At 48.2% G+C, this 26,329-nt stretch overlaps 4 protein-coding genes across 5 annotated transcripts; 1 reads left to right on the forward strand and 3 right to left on the reverse strand.

Annotated features, from left to right (window-relative positions):
* Nucleotides 1-249: 249 nt before the first annotated feature.
* LOC131289158 (phosphoserine phosphatase) lies at nucleotides 250-7,329 on the reverse strand. Of its 2 annotated transcripts, none has more exons than XM_058318367.1 (4): nucleotides 6,964-7,329; nucleotides 1,075-1,446; nucleotides 566-1,011; nucleotides 250-487 (listed from the first exon to the last, which is right to left on the reverse strand). In XM_058318367.1, the coding sequence occupies exons 1-4, from the start codon at nucleotides 7,041-7,043 to the stop codon at nucleotides 405-407; spliced, it is 981 nt and encodes a 326-aa protein (XP_058174350.1). In that variant the 5' UTR covers nucleotides 7,044-7,329; the 3' UTR covers nucleotides 250-404. The 2 variants fall into 2 exon arrangements, with proteins under 2 accessions (XP_058174350.1, XP_058174351.1); XM_058318368.1 differs by lacking the exon at nucleotides 6,964-7,329 and adding an exon at nucleotides 5,696-5,758.
* Nucleotides 1,916-3,904, forward strand: LOC131289157 (beclin 1-associated autophagy-related key regulator). The gene is made up of 2 exons (XM_058318366.1): nucleotides 1,916-3,611; nucleotides 3,684-3,904. The coding sequence occupies exons 1-2, from the start codon at nucleotides 2,204-2,206 to the stop codon at nucleotides 3,902-3,904; spliced, it is 1,629 nt and encodes a 542-aa protein (XP_058174349.1). The 5' UTR covers nucleotides 1,916-2,203.
* Nucleotides 7,330-9,222: 1,893 nt separating the features above from the next.
* LOC131285472 (mutS protein homolog 4-like) lies at nucleotides 9,223-12,072 on the reverse strand. Its single transcript, XM_058314329.1, has 3 exons — nucleotides 11,086-12,072; nucleotides 10,246-11,022; nucleotides 9,223-10,170 (listed from the first exon to the last, which is right to left on the reverse strand). Exons 1-3 carry the CDS (start codon nucleotides 12,070-12,072, stop codon nucleotides 9,223-9,225), a joined length of 2,712 nt encoding a protein of 903 aa, XP_058170312.1.
* A 4,343-nt stretch (nucleotides 12,073-16,415) lies between these two features.
* LOC131287590 (serine/threonine-protein kinase BRSK2) lies at nucleotides 16,416-25,905 on the reverse strand. The gene is made up of 13 exons (XM_058316654.1): nucleotides 25,699-25,905; nucleotides 25,048-25,133; nucleotides 24,488-24,628; nucleotides 20,050-20,200; nucleotides 19,750-19,965; nucleotides 19,470-19,669; nucleotides 18,972-19,327; nucleotides 18,705-18,878; nucleotides 18,439-18,597; nucleotides 17,848-18,014; nucleotides 17,419-17,775; nucleotides 16,827-16,960; nucleotides 16,416-16,491 (listed from the first exon to the last, which is right to left on the reverse strand). Exons 1-13 carry the CDS (start codon nucleotides 25,903-25,905, stop codon nucleotides 16,416-16,418), a joined length of 2,424 nt encoding a protein of 807 aa, XP_058172637.1.
* Between the last annotated feature and the right edge of the window lie 424 nt (nucleotides 25,906-26,329).

A 26,329-nucleotide genomic window follows, 5' to 3' on the forward strand; every position in this document is an offset into this window, starting at 1 on the left:
CCATCGGCAAAATGCTCTGGAAGGATTCACCAAATCTTACACGCGTTATGTTAAATTGCTCGGTGTTCGCAGGAAAAGGTTGGGTGGATCCACTGAAAGTCAGTATTCTAAAAAATGCTTGACTGCAATTTGTTCCAAAATTTGTTGAAAATAAATTTAGACAAATTGTTTTTTGAGTCATTATATTTCGCACATTGCATAAAGTAAATATTCGCGACTTGAAATCGAGTTATAAACTACAGACCTTAAAATATGTAGCAATCTTTTAGGCAAGAAAATATAATAAAATATTTACACTATATAAGATTTACTAATAAACAATCCTAGTTAAAATTGAAGAAATGTGAACTAAGCTAAGGATGAATAACTGAAACGATGGGAAGTTTGCGGAATGGTGCCCCAGATCACCAAAGCAGATCGGCGAAGTTCGTCACGTAATACGTCGCCCGTTTTTGCACCTCGTCTCGGACAGCGTTTCCTCCGTATCCTGTGAAAACCCAAACAAAATGAGACATTTAGTTTCAATTCGTTTCATTCCAATTTAACCTTTCTGGTTTCTACTTACCGATAAATAAGTTTGCTGGTGGACACGCTTCCAGATCCGTCATACCATCCCCAATCATGGCCACCACCGTTTCTCCAGCAGCCATACTTTTGATCATCTTGATCGCCTCCCCCTTGCCGCCAGATCGCGAAGTTACCTGCGCCGTGTCAAATGCAGCGTAGCTTCCGTTGTAATTGAACAACAGCCTGTTCGCGTATAGATTGCATAACGGAATTTCTAACGCGTCGGCAACCGGTTCGATCAGGCAGTCGAAGCCTCCACTGATGAGGAAAATTTCCGCACGGTTTTTGCGCAGCTGCTCAATCAGCTCCTTTACTCCAGCTGAGATCGTTGATGGGTGTGTCTTGAGAAATTCGCGAATCTGCCGTTGGGAAGGTTTGATGATGTCGAGCCGACGTTTGAGCGCCTCCTGGAATGTCATGCTTCCACCCATCGCCTCTTTGGTCCTGTTGGAAGAGAATACCTCGTTAACCTCAAACTGCTAGCCATCCATTGAACAAACAACTTACAGTGCAGCCACTTCGCTTCCCTTTCCACAGAATTGTGCCAGCTCATCGATTCCCTCCTCGGTGATAATAGTAGAGTCAACGTCGAAGCACACAATGTTGGCCTTCTTCAGCGCCTCGCGGGCATCGGCCGGTCGCTTTGCCAGTTCGATTGGCCGATCGTTCGTCATGGTGCGTTGAGATCCGTTCACGACACCGACGGATCGGTTCAGCTTCGACGGTACGATCGGTTTGAATATCGGTGGAGCCGGTGGCAAACTGTTGCGTCGCGCTGCCACGACGGGCTCTAGCGGTTCCCCGGCACCGGCACGACTGCTCACTCCACACCGAGTGCTGTCCGTGGCCGAGATGGCAACCAGACTTCCAAATAGCGCACTACAAAAAGATCAAAAGAAAAAGTTAAAATCACTATCAACAAAAGATGCTCTAGTAACGGTCGGTTTGAAATAATAAAAAATCTAATTTCCCTACTTTGTTGTACGTCACTGAACTGTCACAACGAATCAGCTGATGGAGCAAAATAGTGATGGACTGCTGAACTGAACGATTATCTCGAGTTGAGTGCATTACTCCGTGAATCAATCCACAAAATGAAAGCAGCATTGCATTTGTGACAAATAAATTGGCAATAACTTTTCAAAATGTGTTATATTTAAACCTTATATATTGTTTGATGTAGAATTCTTTTGATTATTCCTCGTAATTGATTTACGATTGCAATGCACAGGAACTACATGTACAGTTACAGGAACAAACAACTTTCGAACCTACTGGGTTCGAACCCGCGCTTGCAACACTTCAACCGTCGCGGGTTTGTTTTCTTCATTCTCGTCCTAGAAAAACATTCGTAAAGGTTGATTGGTGAAGTGCATCAGGGAGTGTTGTTGTGGAAATCTCTAAAACAGGAGGGGGCACGCTTGTGAGACAAAGAAACATCGCGAAAACCGATCCGCAGTCTGGGTGACGAAACAAAGTCACCATTCGCCGTCAGACCTCGGGTAGCGAATCACAACGCCATTGTTGTTCATCGTAGTTTAGTCATCGTTTGCAATAGCTTCGACGGCGCGACGCAATAGTACGGTGCGCTCGGTTCCATTCTCAGCCTCGCTGCTAGGACGAATCCTAGCCTACGATGGCCGTGAGGGGTACCAGAGTCAGCTCGACATCCGACTCCGGGGGTGCCCCAGAAAACTTTCACATCACGTACTCGCACGACGGCACCGATGACGAGGAGGCCATCGAGGCAACCGTGCACGACGGTGATCTGCTCTCCGCGTCCAGCTTTCAGATCGGTGGGCTCGTGGGGGGAAGTACTCTGCGGTGTCCCCTGTGCGGAGCCCACCGACGTCAGTTTCACTGCAAATCATGTATCCGACACGGAGACTTTTTGCACACGGCCACCGGTGTGTACCACCTTCCGGAGCGCTTCGTTGAGAAGCAGCAGAGACTGCGGAACCTTCGCACTGCCAATGCAACCCTCGAGGCTAAGGGCACGCACATGCTGGCGAAACACTTCCACGCGGGGAAGCTGGCCGGTGAGATCAAGCAGCGTACGGATCGGGCGAATATCATCCGCAAAACGATCGAATTGAAGCGGACGGCGATCGAGGAGCTGCGTGCGAAACAACGCTCGCTCGGCGATGAAATTCGTAAGCTGCGCATCAAGCTTCCTCGGTACGACGATAAGGTGAAAAATCTGAGCGAGTTCGTTATGCGCAAGCTCGAGGAAAGTGAGCACCGGAAGGCCCAGCTGGCCACGGTACAGGATCGGCTGCGGTTGATGAAGCGTGACCATGTCCAGCAATTGGTACGCTACATTTTTCCCATTACGCAGACGATTGTGAGCCGAAGCCAGCTGACGGTCGGTGGCAACATCAGCACGGCCAGCAGCTCTAGTGGGGGAAGCTCCCAGGGCCCCGGGAATACCCGTAGCACGATCAACGAAATCTCGGACGCCACAAGGACGGCGTACGTGCGAGGGCAGTGGGTGCTGCAGGATAGCTTCGGGGAAGTGCAGCATGTCATCGTTGCACCTGCTCTACCCGGAACGGGAAACTATTCGGCGTACCCCGAATGGACGACGGGAACAGGTGGAACCGTCACGGTGCTGGATCCACCCTCAGTAGCCACATCCACGGGCGGTGAAAATCCGTACACTCCCCGGGTTGGCTGCCACAATCCGGCACACACGATAGCGGCCGCACTCACGTACACCACCCAGCTGGTACACCTGATTGCATTCTACCTCGACGTGCTGCTCCCGTTCCGGGTGGCTTACTCCGACTTCTGCACTACCGCCCTTCCGGAGGCGCAGTTCACCCGGAAGGTGGCCCGACTGAACGCGGACATTGTGCACCTGTGCCACACCCAGGGCTGCCGCCTAAACGACATGAACCCGACGCACACGCTCGAAAACGTGCTGTGTCTGCTAAAGTCTCCCGATCTTGGCCTCTGCGGTCCAACCGATCGCACCAGTTGCCTATCCGATTCGATGGAGCAGCTGCTGGTGCAGCACATTGGCGAGGATTCCGATTCGGAGGGTAAGCCATCATTTGACCATCATACACCGCTATCCGAAGTATACAAAACGTGTTCTTACTTTGCCCTTAAAGATGAAACCATCATCCACCAGGAATGGGAAGCAGTTCCGAGCAACCTTTCACCCGTTACGGTCGAACAGCCGTACCTCCCACTCGAACATCGTCACCGGGCGGTGGGAGCAGGTGGCCACTACCCGCACGGACTTCAACAACCACCGGCCGCAGCAACCAGTCTCATGACGAGTGCCTTCGCTTCGGTCAGCTCGTTCTGGAAAGGTTGGACTGGGAAGTAAATACCATTTCCAAGAATGTTCCCGCAACAGTTAAGCCGGAAGTAAGGTGTTTTTTTTACTTAGACTCGGGAGATTATTATTCTCATTCCTACATAACATATACCCCAATGACAATGGTGGTATTTATGTTGGCTGTAAGATGGATCGCTTTTTCTTTACATAAATGTGATAAAACGATGTAGACAGGCACGTGTGCCATCTTTCTTCGCATTCCCCGCAAGGGGGGAGGAAGTGGCCAAGTTAGGCTTACCGACGCCGAACACACGGTGGTCGTGTAATAGTTCAACGCGCATCATCAGAGAACAAACGAACTACAGATAGGAGCTACTACAATAAATATAAATATATAGCACAAATTTTTACACAAAGCGGCTTCCTTCGAAAGGGAGAACGTGGGCCGTGTTGGACGGGCATCAAAACAGGAATTACATTGGAACAAAGTTATATCACGGTACAAAACGGGGCGTAAGAATAGTATCTTAAAACACTCCCAAAGCCAAACGGGATGCTTTTCTCACGTTCGTACTCGCCAGTAGTGACCCTTAAACATGAATTTTATGTTGTATATATATAATGATTAACAATTGTTTGATGGAGACAATATCCACAAAATGACCGCTTTCAAGTAGTTAGCAGGTTAAAGTGTACGGAATAGCAAACTCAAAGAAACATCCGTTCATCGTTTTTATTTTACAAAACCCCCGAAATTAGAAACTCTCGAACGGGGGAAAACAATAGAAGCATACATATAAACTGTGATTAACAATAAAATCAACTTTTGTTATAAAATTAAAAGACGGAAAAGTGCAATCGTTTGTTGGTTAAAGGGAGAATATAACCCTTCAAATGACGTCATCACAACTGGGTACAAGATCGCTTCCCATTGCCCCGCGGTATGTGCAGTTGCACGAGTGTCGAATAAGGCCTCGTCTAGCAACAGGAGGACAAACAAACAGCTGACCCTGCGCCTGCTGCCCCTACAATAGTTGTTTGTCGCTCTACACTCATATCGCCAATCATCGTGTCTGAATTGATAACCCTCAAGCTCTGACGAGGAAGCAGCCGCCCGTTCGGAAATAGGGAAAAACAAACCTATTGCCGAGTGATTCAAGTACACGTGGGAAACCGTCGGTTGGGGATGTTCGTATCGACAACATATTTTGCATTAATTCTTTTGATTTTTTAGTAAAACCATGTTGCAAGAACACTACGCTCAGTTTTTTATTTTGATGAAATTTATATCTGAGCTTAGAAAAGAAACACCATCCACACACAACCGTTTTAGGTTTTTGGGCAAACACTTCACTCATTCAATCTACTTTTTTATGTTTGTCACCAACTATTCCTTATCAAAGCGGGCATGAATCTTCGGTGGAATTTGAGGTAATTTTCCACACCGCAAGAATCGATTGAAAAAAACAACTGCCGCCGAACAGAGACGCTCAGTGATCAGCTGATAGCGCAGCGTCAAGATCTGTAGGGGGACGGAACTTTCAAAACATCCTCCAAGCAGTCAGCTTTCCCGCAACCATCCGAACCATTGTCTATCCTTCGCTGCATACAACGAGATAACTTCCCTCGACTGGCCATCGTCAACAGTACTCGACCTAATTGCAGTTCATTGCCGGAGTTATTTTGCACCCCTTGTTTTGTGTTGTTGTTGACTCGTGCACGGGACCACATTGCGTTGCTAGGTCCGGTTTTGCTAAACGGCTAATCGCCCTTAGAAACTACGGAAGCACCGGCACGAGTGGACACATGGCCAACCTCATTCTTATGCTAATTTCTCACCGATTCATGTTGATGCTTGAAGGCTGAAACGATCGCCTGTCACTGGAATGTTCACACAAGGCTTGATCCTGGTGGTGTGCAAAAGTGTGGCACTTCCAACTCACTCGACAGTTTGTTTATGTTGGCCTTGACTACACTTGCTGGTCGAGATTGAATTATGCTAATTTAGTTTATTCTAGCCCACTTTCAATGGGTACACGAGAAGTTTCACTAACTAGACACGGACAACTGGAGACACCGGAACCGAATCGTTCTGTGCTGAAGTTGGCGCAATTAAAAGGTGTGTCCTTTTCTTTCTCCAGCTTAGTCGCGCCGTATAACGGTCCTTCAACGATGGGACTTGGGACGGGTAAAGAGAATAAGAAAGTGCATGCACGCGCGCGCGGTTCGATCTCTCGCAAACAACTGACGCCGACCGAGGCGCACAGATTCACTTTAAACCAGTCCCGGTGCGTCCCGCGCCTACTTCCGTCTCCCGTCGACGATCGGCTACCCCTTCCTGCAGTGTGTGTGTGTCCCCAATCGGGACCTGTTCCAAGAGGGATTCCTTCCCGCCCGCCCCGGCTGTTGTACGTCTTCATTCTAAGTGAGCGTGCGAGGGACGCGGGAGATAAGAACAAACGGACTGCGGTGGTGATGATGGCAGTGCCGGTTCGATGGTCCCGGTGTCGAATCTCGTCCGCATGTGCCACGAGGATCAAACATCTGGCAACAAACAGCTTCTTTCGGTTATTTTCCAATCGCCGTATCGGACTGGGAAAAGACTCAATTGGCGTGAGTTGTTTTTTCCAAATAAAACATGATGTTTATGTTTTCCGAAATGGGACTGCAAATTAGCCAACGGTCGGTAAACAAGCACAGGAGCTGATGCTGGCTGTTGCTAGGCTACCACACCGCCATACATAAATCAGGCAGCGTTCAAGTAGCACGCCGATGGAGGTCGTCATAAAATCCAGTTGACGTTCGATGCAAAAACAAATGCAATGAGCCTCCCTCGAAAGGAAGAATCTCTCCATCGTACGATGGTGTTGTATGATTGTGAGTTCACTGTTGGCCACCCGGTTGTTTTCATCGCGAACCCCAAACCCAGGCCCCATGGTGATTGTGTAGGACGCACGGGCATGACTTAATCGGTGGCAATTATTGCACGATTCCTGGCCCTGCAGCACGGATCAGCGCATGGATTTCGTTATCTGCTACCGTTAAACAATAATCTCTTGCAAGCCCTCACCCACCGTGGGGAGAAATGGCCAGTTCACACCACTTACCTCGCAACGCCGGTTGCACAGACACGAGTGCGAAGATGATCTTGATGACGAGAGGAAATTCCTCGTAAGGCGATCAGCATTGGGGCAGTCGTTTATGGACACACTCTAGTACACTCTCGTCCCCACATCCAAGCACGCTTCGATCAACTGTCAGTTCGATTGCGCTCGATTAGTTGAACAACAACAGCGCACGACTTTGCGGGGAAAAACAGGTAATCACCCACTCTCTCAAGGACTGCTGCGTCTACTAGCCAAGGGGTGTGCTGCCGCGGGGACGAACGAACGATCGCAAACACCGTCAACCGATAAGGGCCGGAATAACAATCTCTCCAATCACACCCCGTCAGACGAGTCAGCACGCCAAGGAAAGTCGCGAACCTGATAACGGCAGCCTCGTCGCAAGCCCTGCGGATGATCAGATGTTTTCCGTCAAAACAATGCGCCTACTCGATCTGTCACATTCCGCACCGTGACACCGTTGGTCTCTTTCCGGCGTTGTCCCGTTTCTTTCCTTCTCGCGCCCTCTGGGGGTAAACTTCCGGAGTTGCACTTGCAGGCGGCTTATCGCACCACCAGTATGCAGCTGTAGTGTCAAGACGCCGAACTTTGTTCCAACATACTGGACGGCCGTGCTGGTAATGATAATCACGTCGAAGCACCCGACGACACGATAAATAAACCCTCCCCTTGTAAAGTGGCTGACCTAACACAAGCACACGCGAGGAGGACGGGAGGGAATCTAGTCTGGCTTGCCTTGTCGGCGAGCCCTCGAGAATTCCGTCGAGCGACACGGCATGACATTATGGACGACCGTGTCTCCAATAACGATCAAGTGTATTCAATTGGCGTATTATTTACAGAGCGCTTCGAGGGCAACAACATCACATTCATTGCAAGGGGAGTGAGCTTGTTTAGACGTACGCCTTAAAACGATCGTTTTACTGTTGTCAACTACGTCGAAAGCTCATTCAGCAAAGAATCAAAGACAATTGAAACCAATATTGTTTACCGTAGCGTCCGCCAATCTACCACGATGTTACCATGTCCATCAGCAACGGTATATAGCAACGCATTGCTGGCGCAGGGTCCGTTATCATCACGTGACGGGGATCGCGCTGCCGCATGGGATTATTTTTGGAAGTCTCGACCCGACGACGAGACTTATGCCGGAATGGACCGGTTTTCACTTTCGGCACCATGTTGTCGTCAGGCGATAACGGAGCGAACCAATCAACCGCTTCTGATGGCGGTGGTCTGTTTCCACGGCATAACCGGCATGACCCCGAAGACCCCAACCGAAGTGAATGAAATCCATCTCGTTTGCAGATGGGACATGTTCTGGTTTAAACTAGTTTGTTCTATGCTTCGTTTACTTTCTGGCCTCCATAATTTGCGTTTTTATGGTTCGGCCTGAGAAAAGGTCATTTTTTCAATTGCGACGCAACAAAATTCGCATGGCTCTAACCGGATCTACCGATGGTAAAAAAATTCTATCTGCATTAATTCAGGTTTCTATTTTTCTGGCTAGCTTATCTCTAACGAGAGCAACAGTGACTTAGTGACTAACATGTTGGGAATATTTTTGTTTTGTTCCTAGATCGTGTGCTTCCGAAACTGATTCTTGAAAACGCAGTTGATATTCATTATTTGACGTAAGAGAATAATCCTACGAAAGTTATCGTTATCAAAACACAGCTTATTTTTTGCAATTATAAGATTAATGTACCTCATTGAACGTATCTGTCCTTGTAAATTGTCTCTATAGTAAACAGTGATAGCGCTGGCTCGGCTGAAACTATTTTACGGTATTGTAAACCCTAATCCATCGTAAACCAAAGGCGGTTCATTCGTCCAAGAAGAGTAGAGGCTAGTATGCGTAGACATATAGTGACGAATGATGGACTGCGCCAACCGACAACCATTCTAAAAAGCACAGTGTTTCCCATATAAGCATTCCCAATGAATTGAACGTAAACGTAGCAAACCTTAATCGTGACGATCTTCTATCGTTCAAACGTTGAAATCGATCCGCAAGGGCCAAGGTCGCTGGGAAATCGAGGGGCTACTGACGTCAGATTACGGTCCTTCCATATGCGCACATGATCGTACCGTGTCTACGCCGACAAAGGGCCCGGCAGAGAGATGCACTAGACGGGGGGCTTGTTTATTTGCCTCTGCAAATGGGGCTTGTTTATTTGCCTCTGTGGGGAGCTGTAAACACTGGCAATAAGCGATCAAATAACAGCGACATCATGCGCATCAGGTGTCAATTTGCAGCAACCGATCGAGTGGTGTGGCCCGCAGAAACTCCCGCACCTCTTCCGGAACGGAGCCGATGAACGCTGCCAGTTGCTCAGTCAGAAGGGGTTGCACATCGCTGGTGCTACGGGCTGCATCGGCGATCTTCGCGTACAGATGATAGAATAGCTTGAAAAACTCATTAAAACTACCCTGCGTCGAAAGAGACGCGAGCGTTGTGGAGGATATGTTGTTCGAGCGATTGTTGTTCGTTCTGTTCGGCGCGAATGGCTGCCGTAGTTGCTGCCCTAATTCGCCCCTGGATAGCTCTTCGGCTCGTTCCAGGACTTCCTTCGGTATGTTAACTGTACGTGCCAGAGACAGGCCGTAGTTTGTTACCATGGTGCGTCCCTCGGTGACCACGTATTTGTACCGAAGCCGCTCGACGCCGTCCACGTGAACGCTCTCCGTCTGCAGACACAACCGGGATACGTTATGGTGCACCTCCAGGGGCTTCAGGAGTTCCATGCAATGCGTCGTAATGTATAGGAACGGTTTCCTGATGGTCGCTAGCGTAGGTACGACCACATCCGCTTCGTTCTCCCCAGTGTATCCCACGTGACTAATGATGCGTTCTAGTAGAGCCCACTTGGAGCTGCCCGTATCGGGTCGGTGCGTGTCTCCGTAAAGCTCGTCGATCACTATCAAGCTGCTCGGGGTAAGACAGTGCCGTACAAACTGCAGTTTGTTATACATTCGGGAGGACACGGAATCATCCTGCTGGAGGCTATCGGCGTTTCCAAAAATTGTTAACAAACGATCAACGATTCGTACTTGCGCCTGCGTAGCAGGAATGTAGCATCCCAGTTGGGCCATAATTTGCAGTACACATATCGTTTTAATATACACCGTCTTTCCGCTCATGTTAGGTCCCGTAACGATGAATGCATTGTACTCCGGTGTTGCAATCTACAGCCGACATTCGAGACAAGGATTCAATTAGAGGTTTGCAAAAAAAAAAAATCAAAAATGATCCATCCATACCACATTATTGCGCACGACCTTACGCTCACCGCCAAAGCTTTCCAACAACGGGTGCCGTCCGGAAACGATTTTCGTCTCCTCGCCGAAGGAAGGCTCACAAAACTCCTTCCCCTGGCTGACGGTGGTTAGCGCTTGCACCACGTCCAGATCGGTCAAACACCCGACCAAATTGTACACCGCATCGATACTCTCTCGGATGCCCTCGATCAATCCCCGGATGATGGCGTAGCTGATCTCTTCAATTTCCTGCCCAACAGAGCTCAGCTTTTCGTTGAATGCCAGTAGACGCCCGTTTGTCAGTGTGTACCGGCGACCAGTCCGGTTCAATATCTGAAAGCTGTTCGCCAGTTGGTCGGCCACGTTGTCCAACTCCTCGTTCGCCAGCACGTACAGCAAGTGGAACCCGTTCGCGCGCGAATGGTTCAACTTCAGTTGCATGCGCGTCGCAAGGCTCAGTTCGGCCACGTACTGGCGAATCTCGTCGATGACACCCGAGTAGAGCGTCCGCAGCAGGTCAAGTATCGAGTTGATGTGGGAACGCACTAGGAAGAGTCGGTTATAGCTGGTATTCCGTTCCGTGGGACCATCGTCGAGGACGTTACAAATCTTTTCCTGCAATTCAGCGTACACCGGATCCTCGATCGTTTGTTTCAGATCATTCAGATAGGCCGCCTGAACGTCCTTAAGGAGATCTCGTAACTTCGGGACGACCTTCAGCACATTTCTCAAACTTGACGCCTGGTTGAGCATGTGGATTGTGTTTTGATGGGTGTTTTTCTGCAAGCAAAGGGGAAAGGCATTTGAAAAGGCAAATAACGCTTTCAGATCATCTACTCATACCATCCGATCGATATCCACTGACAGTCGAAGTAATCCTCCGACGTCCCTTATTTCGGCCAACACCCTTCGTATGCCCTGGTGTAGCGTCGGCTTACTTAGCAATTCTCGGATGCACCGTAGGCGTAGCTCCAGCCGCTCCCGACCTGTCCACGGTTCGATGATGTTGGCCCGAAGATGCCTCTTGCCAATGCCGGTCACGCAGTGGTTCATAAACCCGAACAGTGATTGCCGTTCGTCACCCTTCTGGAGTGACCCGAGCAGTTCCAGCTGCCCCACGCACTCTACGTCCATCGTCATCGTGGCCATTTTGTCGATGTAACTCAGCTTCAGCGAACGGTTGGCGATCTGCAGTAGGGCCGTTTCCATGCAGTGGCGTAGTAGCGCCCCGCAGGACGCCATACCGTAGTACTTACTGTGAATAAGCCCACGGAGACTACCATAATCTCGACTGCACAACTGGGCCAGGTAGCTTTCCGCAATGCTATCGTTAAAGTACGATCGCCCCAGCCCAAGGACCTGCGCCCGCGGGAGAAACTGATGTATCAGCTTCGGCAGGTAGGAGGTTCCGTTCGCTAGCACGTGCTCGGAGAAGAAAACCACCGTCGGATCGAGCCCGTGCAGCGTCGTCAGCGTCACCGAGTACCAGAAATTATCGCTGTATTGGGTGATTTTCAGATGCGGCGAGGTAACATCGATTGCAGCCAGCCCGACCTCCAGGGCGGCATGTCCACGACCTTCCGCAATCACGACAATTACGTAACCGGAGTCCCGCTTCGCACCTCCATTTCCGGAACGATCCGCCTGGGTACCCCGTTCGAGCGCTGAATTATCACTGGTGGTTGCGTTTGGAATGTAAACCGTTGGTTCACGGCGTGGCGCAACGAACGACCTGCTCCGATTGTACGGGACTGACCGTACCGATGGATGAGGATGTAACACTCCTGCTGCCGATGGAACACTTTTGGTTCGATACGGGATAAAGTTCATTTCGCCGGTAAGTGCACCCGCAATTGTCTACACAGCACACTTTGTTTCTCGTTCGCCAATTAATCGATATCGATTTTTAACGTAACGAACGGAGCAGATTGTGCTATCCACACAGCCAACTGAAATGTATTGTGCGTAGAACATCCTTCGGATCGTAGGCACAGCTCGTTATAAGCGAACGTTCGATAGATTAGGATATTTTTGCCACCACATATACAAGCATATACACAGAATGAAACTGAACGATTTTTATCTCATTTTAATGGCGTGTATTTCGAAATTGTATCTTATTTTCTTCTGCACAGACACACACTCACAAACACAGACCCAAAGGCTAAACTTGCCAAGCGCTCCAACTCCAGAGGACACACCTTGGCAGTGGCAGGGCAAGGAGAGAAGCGACCATCCGCGGGCACCTGTGCCCTCCGGAACGATTATTGCATCCCATCTCAGCCTCGGTCTGTTTGTTAGTTTTGTTTGATTTATACAAAAACATTTTTGCACATTTTACAAGTAGCTGCTGATTTGGTTTTTTCTCACATTTTCGCCATTTTGTTTTAACTATTCTTTTGCAAACAGGTGTTTCCTTGGTTGTGTGTGATTTGTTTTTCTTTATGTTGGAAAAAAGCATTTCTTTGCAATTGTAATTTTTATGTCGCTTTCTCCTTTCCGAACAAGAGCGTCGTTTTCCTCTTTATCTTCACTATCTATTTTGAAGTTAAGTTTCCAATTTTGCTGAATGTTTTTCCCTATGTGTGTCATGTTGTTTTACATTGTTTAAGCTTCATTCCTTTTTCACACTTTAACTTATACGCTTGTTAATCCTTTCTTACAGTTGCTTCACACAATGTCCTTGCTATGTTTAGCCTACTTCCTTTCCAATTTCATGCATATACAAGTAACGGTGCCGTAACACCGTTGGCAAATAGCGCCAGCTCTCAAACGACATCCTTTACATATTTCCAGTAATGTTTTTCTTACATGGTTGTGTGATAATATGTTATCGACTTATGTTCATGCCCGCTTTGCCCGCGTCAACTTACTTTTACACATTTTCCAAACATCTATAACAACAAGCACTGTATAGCAGTTTTTTCGCATCCGTCTTCGCAGTTCGCACTGAAATGGAATAAGTGTTGCCGGTGTTACAACATTTCCTTGTAATGGCTGTTTCATATCGTGTTTGCCCTTCGTTTGTCAACCTTGTCGTTTTTATTATGCAATAGTTCAACAAATAATTATACCGTTCTTAGTCAGCTCTCTACCAACGAATTTTACACATGAGCATACAGAACTGCAGAAAATCGCAATTCATTTACAGCTTATGTTTACCATCAACCACGCCATACTGCTAAGCTCTCCGTTGAGTAGGAAAATTGAAAATCGTATTTTGTGAGATAAGCATTGCGATTACTGTTGTAGGAATTACTTTCCTCTGCCCGCCATTCTGAGTAGTTACTATTTTGATTTGCGTTTGGTTTTCTAGTGTGTGTGCTTTGCTCGTTAATTCTTTTTTTACATGCATTTTATAGTGTAGTTACGACAAACAACGAAAATGTTAGTCAGTACCATAGGTTGCAGGCGTCAAACTTATCAAACTTATCGATCATCCCTTGTTTCAAACGATTTTTGAAAGAGACCAGGTGTTTCGAATGTCTTCTTTGGTGGTGTAGAATCTAACGCTAGATTTTTGTGTTTTACGCTTTCAACTAAGTTATAGCTGGGTAAGTGTGTTTGCATCTTTATTCAGTAGCATTTTTAATTAACTTCCAGCCAGCCGAAACTGACGTTAATCTGTTTACCGTAAGAAAGACTAAGAGAATTGGTTTTGGTTTTGTATCGACCTTTTTGTAAGCACGTTACCCAGCATCCTGTACTTGTATTGCACGCCATTTGAAAGGTATACGTATTAGAGATTTATTTCACCGTTTGCCTCATTTACTACGCGATGTGAGCGGAACAGTTTGTTCCAGTGAACTAGTGAGAATGGTACTATTCGTGTGACTAGAAGTGAGAATGAGTATTATGTTCACACCGCAATCATTCGATTAAGCACCACGTGGCATCGGAGATTAACACACTTGGCAATCATTTCCATAGTTCCTGACTGGTAGATATCCAAACTGAACGAAACGTCAAAAAATGACCAAACTGAACAGCTAGAGTTTTTCCTTGCTATGATTATAAGTACTACTAATGTTATAATTATTAATATCTTAGAATGCCGTTTCGTGTAGCTTTCTTTCTCGGATTAACCTACAAAAAAGCGGACAGTGGTTTTACCTTGCATGCAAATACGCTATCATCGTCTTTTCCACGTTTCAGCCACCCTGTTAGGCAATAAAACTAATAAGCGTCAGTGGTTTGTATTTTGTTTGCTTGTTTTTATTTGTTTCAATATTGTTTTCCAATATTCTTATCCTGTTCATTTGCATATTTTTTGTTCTTGTTTTTTTAATTATGAGGGCCTGTATACAGCTGATTTTGATTCACTTTAACTTTCAACATTATATGTATTACCGTAGAATGGTTACAGATTGCCTTTTATTTCCTACTGCATTTGACTGTCCTGATGCCGAGTATGTTAACACCACACAGTAAAAAAGGGGATACAAGCAAAAACGGATTTCAAAAGTAGTACACAAGCGTCAAAAAATAAAAATGGGAAAAGCAAAGCTTTTTAAAGCCAACGTCAAAATGTGGCACGCTCGATCGACGAGCCGCACGCTCTTTAATGTGTTACGAATTGCACTAAATCCTTTGGTTTTGCCCTAATATCGTTCTTATTTGTAAGTTTCCTTCCTTTCCTTCGACTTTACCCGGTGTACGTGGGAGCAATTAGTCTAGAGTTGTGTGTGCTCGCCTCGTAAGTGTTCTATGGTGGTAGCTAGTTAATTATAGTACCTTCTTATTCTGCGTACCTCTTGAGTTAAATAATAGCAGATAGTGATAAACACAATAATACCTCCAGTCTGGAGCTATACGTCCCCGTCGGAGTATCGCTGTTTGTTCTAGGTGTATGTAGAGCATTAGTTTAATGTGTAAACTTTTCATCGGACCACTATCTCACTTTTAATTCTGCTTGAATAGTCACACGTTTGCCATTTGAATACCATGGTTTTTTGTTTTGTTTGTTTTTATTTAAAGCAGTAGGTATGTTTCCTTGTTAAATATCGTAGCATTTAGTTAATGGTTTTTGGTTTAGCCTTTAGCTTATCGTTAATCGTTCTTCGCTAACTTTTGATACACCATAAGCGATCTGCATCATCTTGCTCCTACTGCTTCGTACAGCATTTCCTTACTCCTCCCGCTGTCCAATACTAAGAAGAGGAGTGTAACGTGTTTTGAGGTTAAGAGATACGTGTACGTGATACAACGTGTTTTATGAAATTTATTTTTACCAACGTTTAAGACCAGCTTCTCAACTCTCCAACTTTCGTACTAGCAAGCAGCCAGCTAAACTGCAACTTGTAGCTCCGTGTGCGTCGTCATTCAGCAAACCCTGTATAATTCTGTCTTCAAGCCAAGCTCAATCAGTCAACCACTGATCAGGACACGTTTCTACTGTGTCTGAATTGCGTTTTAGATGTAGGTAGCCTTACGAGTAGGTCAGATTCATGTGTCTCATAGGAGGATACAATCGGTACGGTGTGTTTTTCTTTTTACTTCTGGCTGTTGTTTTGTTTATCTATTTAAGCCTTAGATGGTTTTTAAAATTCATTGTATGTTTTCGTGATGAAACTTCACCTGCTCAGCTCGATTTGATTGATACGAAATTGACCATAAAAAGAAATGTTGGTGCTTGGTGTGTTCACTGCCAAACTTCTCCAGTTCCAGTCTAGTGGATTCTTATCCTTCGGAAACGCAACTGTCTATCCGCATCTGCTATGAGAGCTATAATATTTACTAGCAATAGTGGTAGAAGAAGTACTAGCAATAGAAGTATAGGGATTGTTCGTTTGCTGGAACGGTTTCTGTTTTAACGTAGGCCTAGGCCACGGTGGCGCCATCTGTCACGGCACCCGTCCACCTCCAGGGGGGGTTTTGTTTTATATGTATAAGCTTCCTCACCCCTGTGAGCCATGCACGAGGAAGAAAGAAAGCCAAAGTAGTGGTCATCGAGGCGATGGCGGGGCTTATAGTCAGATCTCCATTTGGTTAGCAATCAACTCCATCAGTTCGCCCGAAACGTCGACATCTTCGGCGGTCGCTGCTGCGACGTTTGCGTCACCAGGGACGTCCGGCGCGACGATGGATTCACCAGCGTGAGTAGGATTCGGTCCGGTTGCCACTGTCTCTGCAGGAGTGCCACTGTTCACTGAATCCTATCAGAGAAATAATTCTCATACCAGCGCACTACCGGACATGGCCGCCGGTCGTTCCGTGCTGCGCTCCCGCTCACGTTCCGTGGATTCCGAGCTGCAACGGTGGAGAGTGGTAGGGAAGGATATTTTACAAATCAATTCTTCCTGTGCTGTTGGCCTGTGCTTGCTCATTCTAGTGTTTGGTGTCCCCGCCAAGAGAAAGGCTTATCGTTGCAACGGGCACTGAATTACTAGGCACGAATGGAAACGTCCAAACCAAACCAACGCATAACCTCAACGGATGGGGATTTTTGAACACAAGTTTTGCGCGATGACTGGTAGCGCAGGTGCAAACCGAAAAGCCCAAAACCACAGCCTAGCCGACACACAAACACACAATAGGTAAACGCACACGAACGCAAACTAAACACAGCGTTGGCCTTCACTTACCTGGAGCGTACGGTTTTAATTTCGATCTCGTCCGACGACACCGAGTTCTTGTTGGACGAGGTGGCCGACGAGCGGCGCGTCTTGCCGATGCTGGTCGTGTCGTAGAACGTTTCTTGCTCGATATCAGACTCCTTCTAAAGTGGAATCGGGCAAGGTGACGCACGCAGGTAAACGGAAGTCCATAGGAAGTAGTAGTAGTTGATGTTGTTGTGGTGGTTGTTATCGGGTTTTTTCCGGAAAGAGGGTAACCAAAACAAAAGTCCATCGGAAAAAGAAGCATGCATAAGCGAGTTTCAAACGAGAACGAGGGCCATAACGTTCAAGGAACCATAGGTTGAACGAGTACGAGTGGGAGATTGTGGAACCCAAGTGTGGCTGACAGCGAAGGAAAGCGGGTGAGGGGCAGGACACTCTCTCACACAAACACACAGACACACACCCACACACACCCACACACTGGTGCCTTTCCCAGAAAGGAGGAGGATTGATTGGTGGAGGTGGGATGGTGGGACTGCAAGCTTTCGATCACTCATTTGCAAGAGGCAAGTTCTTCCCAGAAGAAGGCTTCCCGGAGGTCTGGGGCGCGACTTACGTGCTTGTTGTAGTTGATCCGATCGCTCGAGTCCGACCCGCAGGATATACTCTCGGCCACGCTGTTCGTCACCTTGTTGTTGTGCTGGTTCGTCGGGCTACTGAGGGCGGGGTAGCGCTTCGAGCAGACCTGCGCCTGGATGTGTTCACAGATGCGCCGAAAACGCCGGATGTTGCCCGAGATGAGCGTGAACGTGATCGCGAACAGCATATCGCCGACGTCCCCCTGCTTGCAGATCGTGTTGATGTCGACCTGTATCCGAACGTGCCGCTGGAACATGGTCGGCCCCGTGCCGCCTCGTTTGTACTCGACGCGGAAAGACATTGGCGAGAGGACGCTATGCGATAGCTCAGTCATCTACGGGGGTAAAGCGGGGGTGAGATTGGAACGCTCGATTTCTCCAACGATTTCACGCGAAGCAAAACTTACCGATAGAAAGGCATGAATCAGGTGAGCCTTGACCGTCGCCAGCGGCTTACCCTTGACTAATACTGTGAACGTTTCGTCCTTCTCGGTCGTCATTAGGTTGCCGAACCAGGACTTTTTCGTCAGCTCCGGCGACGACTCCGGAGTAAGATGCACTTCTTCAGTTGATACTGGAAATGTGGTGATTACCAAAGGCAATTAAAAAGGGGGTAATGGAAGGTGAATCTAGAACTACGCGGCAGTACAACTCAGATGAACCATTCCGCACTAATATCAACTGTAACAGTGTTCTACAGAAAGGTTTACAAGGCTAAAACCTATTGAAAAGCACAACTTTAGAAACAATTTAAGTGAAAGAAGATACGTAGGAAGAATTCACTAGGGTCGAAAGTTTATGGATGGAGAGATCATTCACCTAACATTTTCTTCCTGTTTCGTCGTACCCTCGTAATCGTACTCTCAAACTATACTGTTGCGGTAGCAAAGTTGATGTTCTAGGAATTAGTTGTTTGGAAGCTTCCTAGGGATAGGACCCCTGGAGCTGAATGACCTTAAAATTCTGCCATTGCATGCCGCTTTAGGGCAAACACTTACTTTGCATTTTTCTACGATGAAACTTTGGACTTCCTAGGAAACTATTCTTAATGTTCGTCAGTCGTGTCTTCCACAGCTGGCTGCCGGTCGTGACCGCCTGTAGCTGCTGGGGGCTGCCCAGTATCGGCGAGCCCGGGATGGCATTGATTGATGATGTCACTAGAAGGAGAAGGTAGAAAACGCGAAAGGAAATTACATCCCAGGAAACACTAGCACGGGTTTGCTGCAAAAGCTGGAGGAAAACTCACGGTGTGCCCGATACTCACTATTGTTGGAGTCGGTTTCCGAGAACAGACCGACCGTGACGGCCGGTCCCGAGTTGGCCCGGTGGTGTACCGGCGAGGAGGAATCGATCACCTGCGACTTGGTGCTGCTGCGTGGCGAGTAGTTCGAGTGTCGGTTTGAGGCCGCGTTCGGTGACGATGGTGGATGGAGTTGATCTGTGGACGGTAGAGTCGTACAAAGGGAGCGTTGTTTAAGTAGTTTTTTTAAACCCCAACAATGTGGCGTTGTTGCCTTGGCAAAACACTTACTTAGTGGCTGCGAGGAGTTGACCACGACACCCCGCGTTGGGCTCTGATATGAACTGCGCGAAAGTGGCACCGAGGATGGCGAGCGACGACTGCTGCTGCTGGTGCTGCCACTGTGACTGCGGTGGCCATTGTTGAACGTTTGTCGTCGAGACGTCAGTGGCGAGCCCTCGCTGATCTGACCGTACGAAAGACTGCTGCTACCGTTGATTCGGCACGTATCGAGCCGTTTCCGAGGTGGATCAGCGATTTCGATGATGTCGTTGCGTGGCCGCAGTACGTCCTCCTCGTCCTCGATCGCTGGCCGCCTCCGTTTTCGGTCCAGCAGCAGGAAGTAAATCACCTTCTCCGTGTTATGGCTTTTAGGGAGAATGTGAAAAAACGGCTTAGAAACATCTAACGAATCTCTGAGCTTTGAATTCCAACATAGAGCTTTGGGCGCTTTCCAGGAAAAGCTCCAGGAAGGGATGGACACTCGCCCCTCCACTGCGCTGTACTTACTGTGGACTGAGCAGTTCCTGTACTAGCTTGTCCTTCTCCTTGAAACAACCGAGCGAGCAGATGGCGTTGAGCACGTCCGTATCGACCGCAGACGCGTTCGGGATGACGTGCGTCTGGACCACCTCCATCATGGGCAGCTCCAGCTCCAGCTCACCCTTGCCTCCGGCCGTCACCCAGGGATGTTTGTTGATTTCCGCCAGCTAGCGACAGACCGGTTTTGGGTATCAAAATCACTTCGTCTTCCGAACTCGGGGGAACTTCTCAGTAAATGGAAACCTACCGTCAGCCGCTTCTCCGGGTTCACCTCGATCATGCCCTTCAGCAAACTCTGGCAGTCCGGTGGCACAAAGTGTGGAATGTGAAACACGCCCCGCTTGACCTTCTCCAGCAGCTGCCGCAGGTTGTCGTCGTCGAACGGGAGCGCCCCGACGAGCAGCGCGTACAGGATAACCCCGCAGGACCACACGTCCGCCCTCCGGCCGTCATATTTTTCACCCTGTGAGTGTGTGTATTAGTTTTTAAGTCCGGTTTGCTTGGCGAAGTAATCGAAGGCGAAATTCTGTGTGTATTGTGTACTCACCCGAATCACTTCCGGGCAGGCGTAGTGCGGGGAGCCACAGGACGTTTCCAGCATCGAGCCGGCGGGCTGCAGCGAGGCCATTCCGAAATCGGCTATCTTAATGTTATTCTTGTCGTCCAGCAACAGATTCTCCGGCTTCAGATCCCGATGGCTGCCGGAGAAAGGAAGAGCGAGAGCGATGCATCATTAGAAACTGAAAGCCATTCCCGGGCCGATACTGACAACGACTGAAATGAATTGAATTATGCATTCCTCCGGCCTAGCCCGACCTGTGCCGTGAGGTAGAATTTAATTACGAACTCTAACATTTAAAACTCAAAGCCTATCAAGGAGGCTCTGCCAACTCTGTGCTGATACAGTTATACACCGGATAGAACGAATAGAATGTTAATACCACAAATGCATCGGAAATCCTTTGCCCAAATGCAAAGCCCTAGTCCTAGGACTTAAGTTTCACATCTTTTGTGCTCGCACCAACTCTCGTTTCGGTGGTGAGTTCAGGATTTTGGATCCCCAACGAAATATTCATACGATATCCGGTCTTTTTCACTTTCTCCTCATTTATCGTTCGCACTTCCTCGAACTGCCATAAAGTGTAATTTAATTTAATCGCACCCAGATTCTAGGTATCGCACGCAGTTACCAGAACCCCCGGTGCTGATTTTGCAAGTGGATTATGTTTTTCTTCACCTCCACCGGAACCCCGAATCCGCTTGGCTCTTCTCCATGCGGAGTGCAGTCTGGACGCAACGCTTTGTTGTCTTGCCAAGAGCCCAATGCTCTGGCCAGCGCTGTCCTGGCGCCTGGGAATCGTCACTCTTTGTTTCACGTGCTGACCAACCTTTGGTTGGTTGGAATTTTCCACCGAGCACTGGCGCATGGTCGCCATTTCTTTAAAACCTATCGCCTAGCGTGACGTCTTTCCGTTGGAGAAGAAAGTACGGAAAAACCCACACGGGCCACGGGACGGCTGTTCATCGGTACAATCAACCCACGGTTTGTGCGTGTGTGTCTGTGTGTGTGTGTATGCTTAACTTTACTGTATTTCCCGTGCCAAAGACGCTGATTTGTGGTTTCAATATGCTTTGTTTTGGTAGGAAAAATGTTTCCCCTGAGAAGAGCGAGCCCACACGACTACACGGCAACATTTTTGGCACATTTTTTAATACAAAAAAAAGAAGGTTATCTTCAAACTCTACACTTTGCCCTTTCACTGCGAACCCGAAGTCCACCGCGAGCGCCTTTCTCGAAAGCGCCTAAATGCATGCAAACCGGCACGACGGTCACCAAACACCAAACTTGGCACGCGTAGCGTCACGAGCTGAAATTAAACCGTTCTCGGCGGTGTGCATGGGGTTCGGGAAAAATGTGGAAAATTCTCCACTTCTCGCTCCGCAGCCGCTATATGGCAAACAAAAGATCCGTTGACGTCGGCCTTTGAGACGCCAACACAGCGGGAGCTGAAAGGGAGGTCCAAAGAAACCCTTCTCTCTTGTCTCCCGTTCCGAAAAGTCGATGTTACATTGCTTCATTTTGCCTTGAAGGGGTTTTCCAGAAGGATCCATTTTCGATTCTCATTGAAATTATAATTCCCAAAAACCCATCGTCATATGGCTACGGCCCGGGGCTAGCTGTCAGCGACGAGGGACTGTCGATGGCGAGATGGGACTAATCCTCTTAGAATCCTTGTCCGGGACTGGTCGCTAGCGCTGGACCGCCAGACTTGGCAGGCTGACAAATGATTGCCAGTGGAAAGATGATTGGTCTTAAACTGGTCCCAATTGTATAGAAGCAAACTCGTCGCAAACCGGCAACGGAAGCAGATGAAAGAGAAAACTTCTCTACACGAGAATAGACACAAAGTTTGTAAACAAGTTAAATTATTTAAGATGAAACACATATTTGTGAAGTTTCTGCCGCGTTCAATATACTACTAGAGCTAATTTAAAATATATTTATTGTAACTAAAACATGCCTTGATCTGAAGTATTGACAGTATTATTTGCTATTGAAGTTTACTCGCAGAATATTAAATAGGAAACAAAATCTACTCTCAAATAATCAATACTTGAAAATACTGAAACCAAGCAAACAAATATATTAAATGTGAATAAGGTGTAATAAAACATATATAAAGGAAATCGTTTTGCAATACATACTTTTTTTTGTTATCTTTTCAAGCAACTTTTGGGCAATGATGTAAATAAATAAATAAAAATCTCTCTTTGGAGAAAACAAAACAGTTCGACAAAAACATCGACTATCGCAGGCGATATAAAATATTTCGTTTTATTTTGAAATTGAAAACGTAAAACGCCTATGAATTGTCCACCGAAATATGCATGTTTTATAAACACTGCTGGAGAAAACATAATATTTTCGTTACGAATTTACTTTTTCTCTTTATCGCTCGCGTTTGGTTGGCGAGCGAAAATAAAACGCCGCAAGGGACGACCGAGCTGTAGGCCGTCCCGAAGACCGCCGGCACACGGATGGCACGTAATTGGCCAAATTTCATTTGACCAAACGGTCGTCACCGGACTACGGCAAATAAACGCCCCAGCCCTTCCCCTCCTCCCCACGGCCGTTGACGGAAAATGCTGCCAGCGTGCAAAATACGACCGACGACACTCAACAAGTGCCATTTCGCCATTCCCGTTTTCCTCTTTACGAGCAAAATCTCAATCGGAAAAAGAGGCCCTCCAGTCGTCAGTGTTTTCGTCGTTATATCGTCCGTCCATTTTGTGTGTTTGTGTGTGTGTGTGTGTTTTTTTTTGTTTTACGATCGATAAACGATCGCGCCAACGCGCCAAACAGTCCGCATTCAAACGCGTGGCGGCACCGTGTGACACGAGCGGCCGTCGTATGCGCTTTTCCACCAGCCTTTGTCCGCGGCTTATGGTAAGAGGCAGGACGCCGTATGGTCCCGCGAGTGCGCCAAGTGCGAATCATAAATCAATTATTCAACCTTCAGCAGTTGCCCGGGCGCCGGTCACATATGTCCCCCGGTCCGCACCACGGTGGCCCATAGTGGCGCACGGTGAGCTTTTCCTCTCACGGGACCGAGTGGCGCGGTGAGTTTCGGTCGGGCGCTACGTTCACTTCCGGTTGGGCCGCAGCTAGCTTTAATGCATTGCTCGTGCTTGTACGCCTTAGTGCTCGGTTAATTCGACCACCGGCTAATGCGTTGTTGTTTAAAGAGATTTTTCCCTCTTGACATTTTTTTTCGTAATGTTGGTTTGGAATGCAAACCTTGGCTGGTTCGGGGCATCAAGATACCATCCGAAACAATTTGTGCCCACGCCACGAAGGGAATTTTATTCAACAAGCATTCCCTTCCCACAAGCTCCTCATGTAACAGGAACAGGCATTCGGGCACCGAACAAGGACAAATCAGGACCTGGTGTGCCTTTTCCCTGCCGAAGGGCAGTCATTACCCGCGCATTACATAATTCTAGGCGCACGGAAAACACCATACAGAACAACATCACGAACGGAGCAATTCAACACCGCCAGCCGGTGCACTCGATGGAGCCTCAAAAAGCGCCACACACACACACACACACCATGGAACCAAAAGGGAAGAGAAAAGGATTGTCCAGGTGTCGATTCGTTATGGTATATTGGGAAGCCGGGGTGAGATATTAAGGGAAAATGGTACGCGCGACGCGGTCAGGAATGGACATTCCTTGCGTGCCACGGAACGTTGGGCCGTAAAAAAAAGGGCCAAGGTTTGGCCACCACAAGATACCCCGTACATCCCTTTCCCCTGCTGTTCGCTGGCATTAAAACGCTCCCACAAGGACAAACAAAGAAAAGGTGGAAAACCTTTCCAACGTTCTCGTGGGTTGGAAAAGTGGGAAGGATACGAGGGGTTGGAGTGGTACGGCAGAAAAAAAACGTAAGAAAACAACATACTCTGCAAACACCAACTGGTCAACACATTCTGCACACTCGGCATAACGCGAAACGCTCCGGTCGTTCTCCCGTTGTCTGCCGTAAGCACTTTATAAGGATTCACCTTCGCCTTGCAGCCTTTACTTGTTAACTTGTTCCACCGGGGAGAGATAGGGAAGGATAGGGGAGGTAAGTGGTGAGGTTGAAACACAAGCAGGCGAACAGACAAACGGAATGCACGACCGGACCGGACGACACGGGGGAGGGGGGAAGAGAGTGTCGTTATGCTTTCGCCTCCACTTGGCTTCGTTATAGCGCATACTTTTCTTGGCATGTGTTGTGCCACTTTTTATCCTTTTTCACTCAATAACTTTTCCTTGTGAAATGCTCCGATTTGCCTACGAATCTCCTTGCACACACATACAAAGTATTTAAGCCCCCAACTTCGATCATGTAACCGATTCCGAGTTTTTCTTTACGCTCGAACAGCAACGGAGGCAAAGACAAGAAACCCTCGCGCAGGATGCAAGGCTTTACTTACCATATTGAGTGCGAATGGCAAAAGTCCAGCGCCGAGATGATCTGTCGGAAAAACTTTCTCGCCTCCTTCGGCGTCAGGCGGCCCTTCTTGACGAGATAGTCGAACAGTTCGCCACCGGAGACGTGCTCCAGCACCAAATATCTGCACACCAGCGCGACATTGTGCATCGCAGCGCACATTGCATACATCGAGGCGTTTTTGACACGCCGGAAGCGAACACCCAAGCATTCGCCGTGTTGGGGAAAGCGACAAACCGTGTTGACAAAAGGAGAAACGTTAATTAAAGTGCCCGGAGCTTGTGTCCGGATTATAATACGGCAGCTAAAAATATCCCAAGAAGGCAATCACAATGGAAACCGAAAGCAAACCGATCGGAAATCAATGCAAGGAGCAGAAACGAAACGAGCTGTCAAAGTCAGGCACGTTGGCAGAGCTTTCATTTTGGCCGCTCCAAAAAAAAAAGAAAAAAACGTGTGCCATAAACATGTGCACAACTGCCATCGATTAACGGAGCAGTGGCCTCCTTCTTGGGATCGCCGGATTTTCCACCGGATACTTACAAGTATTTCCTGTTCTCGTACACATCCGTCAGTCCAAGGACGTGCGGATGGTCGATGAGCTTCATGATGGCAATCTCTCGTTCGACCTATCGGTCCGTCGAAGTTGGCGTCAGATGGTGTTTTTGTTTTCAGGACCATCCAAAGCAGTTCGGTGAGAAATCGATTCAGCAGTTTAGAGTTCATCGCATAGGGTCGCGATTGCAAAAGTATGCAGTTCGCCGCACAAAGGAAGGAAGGACCAAAACGGGCAGCCATCGGAGGAAGGTGGGGGATAGCGAAAACGTTATCGCAACGTAGTAATGGGTGAAGGAACATCCCCATTCGCAGCAGGTGGCGTATTCGTTCGGAAGGCAACAGCGGAAGAAGAAAAGACAGATAGGATAAGAGAATTAATTAAAGTCCCTAATTGTTGCTGTGTGCTGGGGAGGTTCGTGCTTCCGCTTTTCGATCCCAGAGGAAGCCCCACAGTGTCGACCGGACCGGGGACTCGCGAACGGAAGAAGTTCGCATCTTGTGACGATATTGCTTTGTTTCGTGCACCATTCTTGGGCCCTTCTGGAGCTGGAACTTCAAGCCCGGTCATCCAACTCTGGGAGGCTCCTGGGAGGGATGTGCGGAACACACTCGACCACCGTTACGTTGGACCATTACTTTCATCAGCACCGACTCGCTCAGCTTCTCCCGGTTGATGATCTTGATGGCCACCTTCTTCCCCAGGACGCAGTGTACACCGAGCTTCACCAGACCCGTCTGGCCCTTCCCGAGCGTCCGCTCGAGCCGGTACGGGCCGACGTACTGGTGGCCCTCGGTACTCCCGGTGGCCGGGGTGGCGTTCTCCTTCTGCACCTCGCGACTCATTGCTGTTTCGACTGGAAGCTCCACGAATCTCCTCACTTAACCGGACTACTGCGGGGACGTGGGGATCCCACCCTGGTAGGGACTACTACTACCGGTGTCAGTCACCAACTCCCGGGGAATCACAACCGTCCCGATTCCGACGCACACGCAGCTACTGTGCACCAACACGCGCATAGACACGCGAACGGCTGAAAGCGTCACGTACGCATAGCGCTGCAGCACTACGGACAGGCGACTACAACTAGAACTTCCAGAGTGGCGAATTCTGGAACAGACTCCTCAGAAGTCACAACCAACGCTGATTATCTTGCACAAAGAACGCAACACACGATTGACGGCACGTTTCGAAAGCACCAACACTAGCACCCGTACACACACACACACAAACTCACACCTATTATCGATAACCGATTATTGATGGGTT

The sequence above is a fragment of the Anopheles ziemanni genome, chromosome 3, assembly GCF_943734765.1.
Source record: "Anopheles ziemanni chromosome 3, idAnoZiCoDA_A2_x.2, whole genome shotgun sequence".
NCBI classification, from domain to species: domain Eukaryota; kingdom Metazoa; phylum Arthropoda; class Insecta; order Diptera; family Culicidae; genus Anopheles; species Anopheles ziemanni.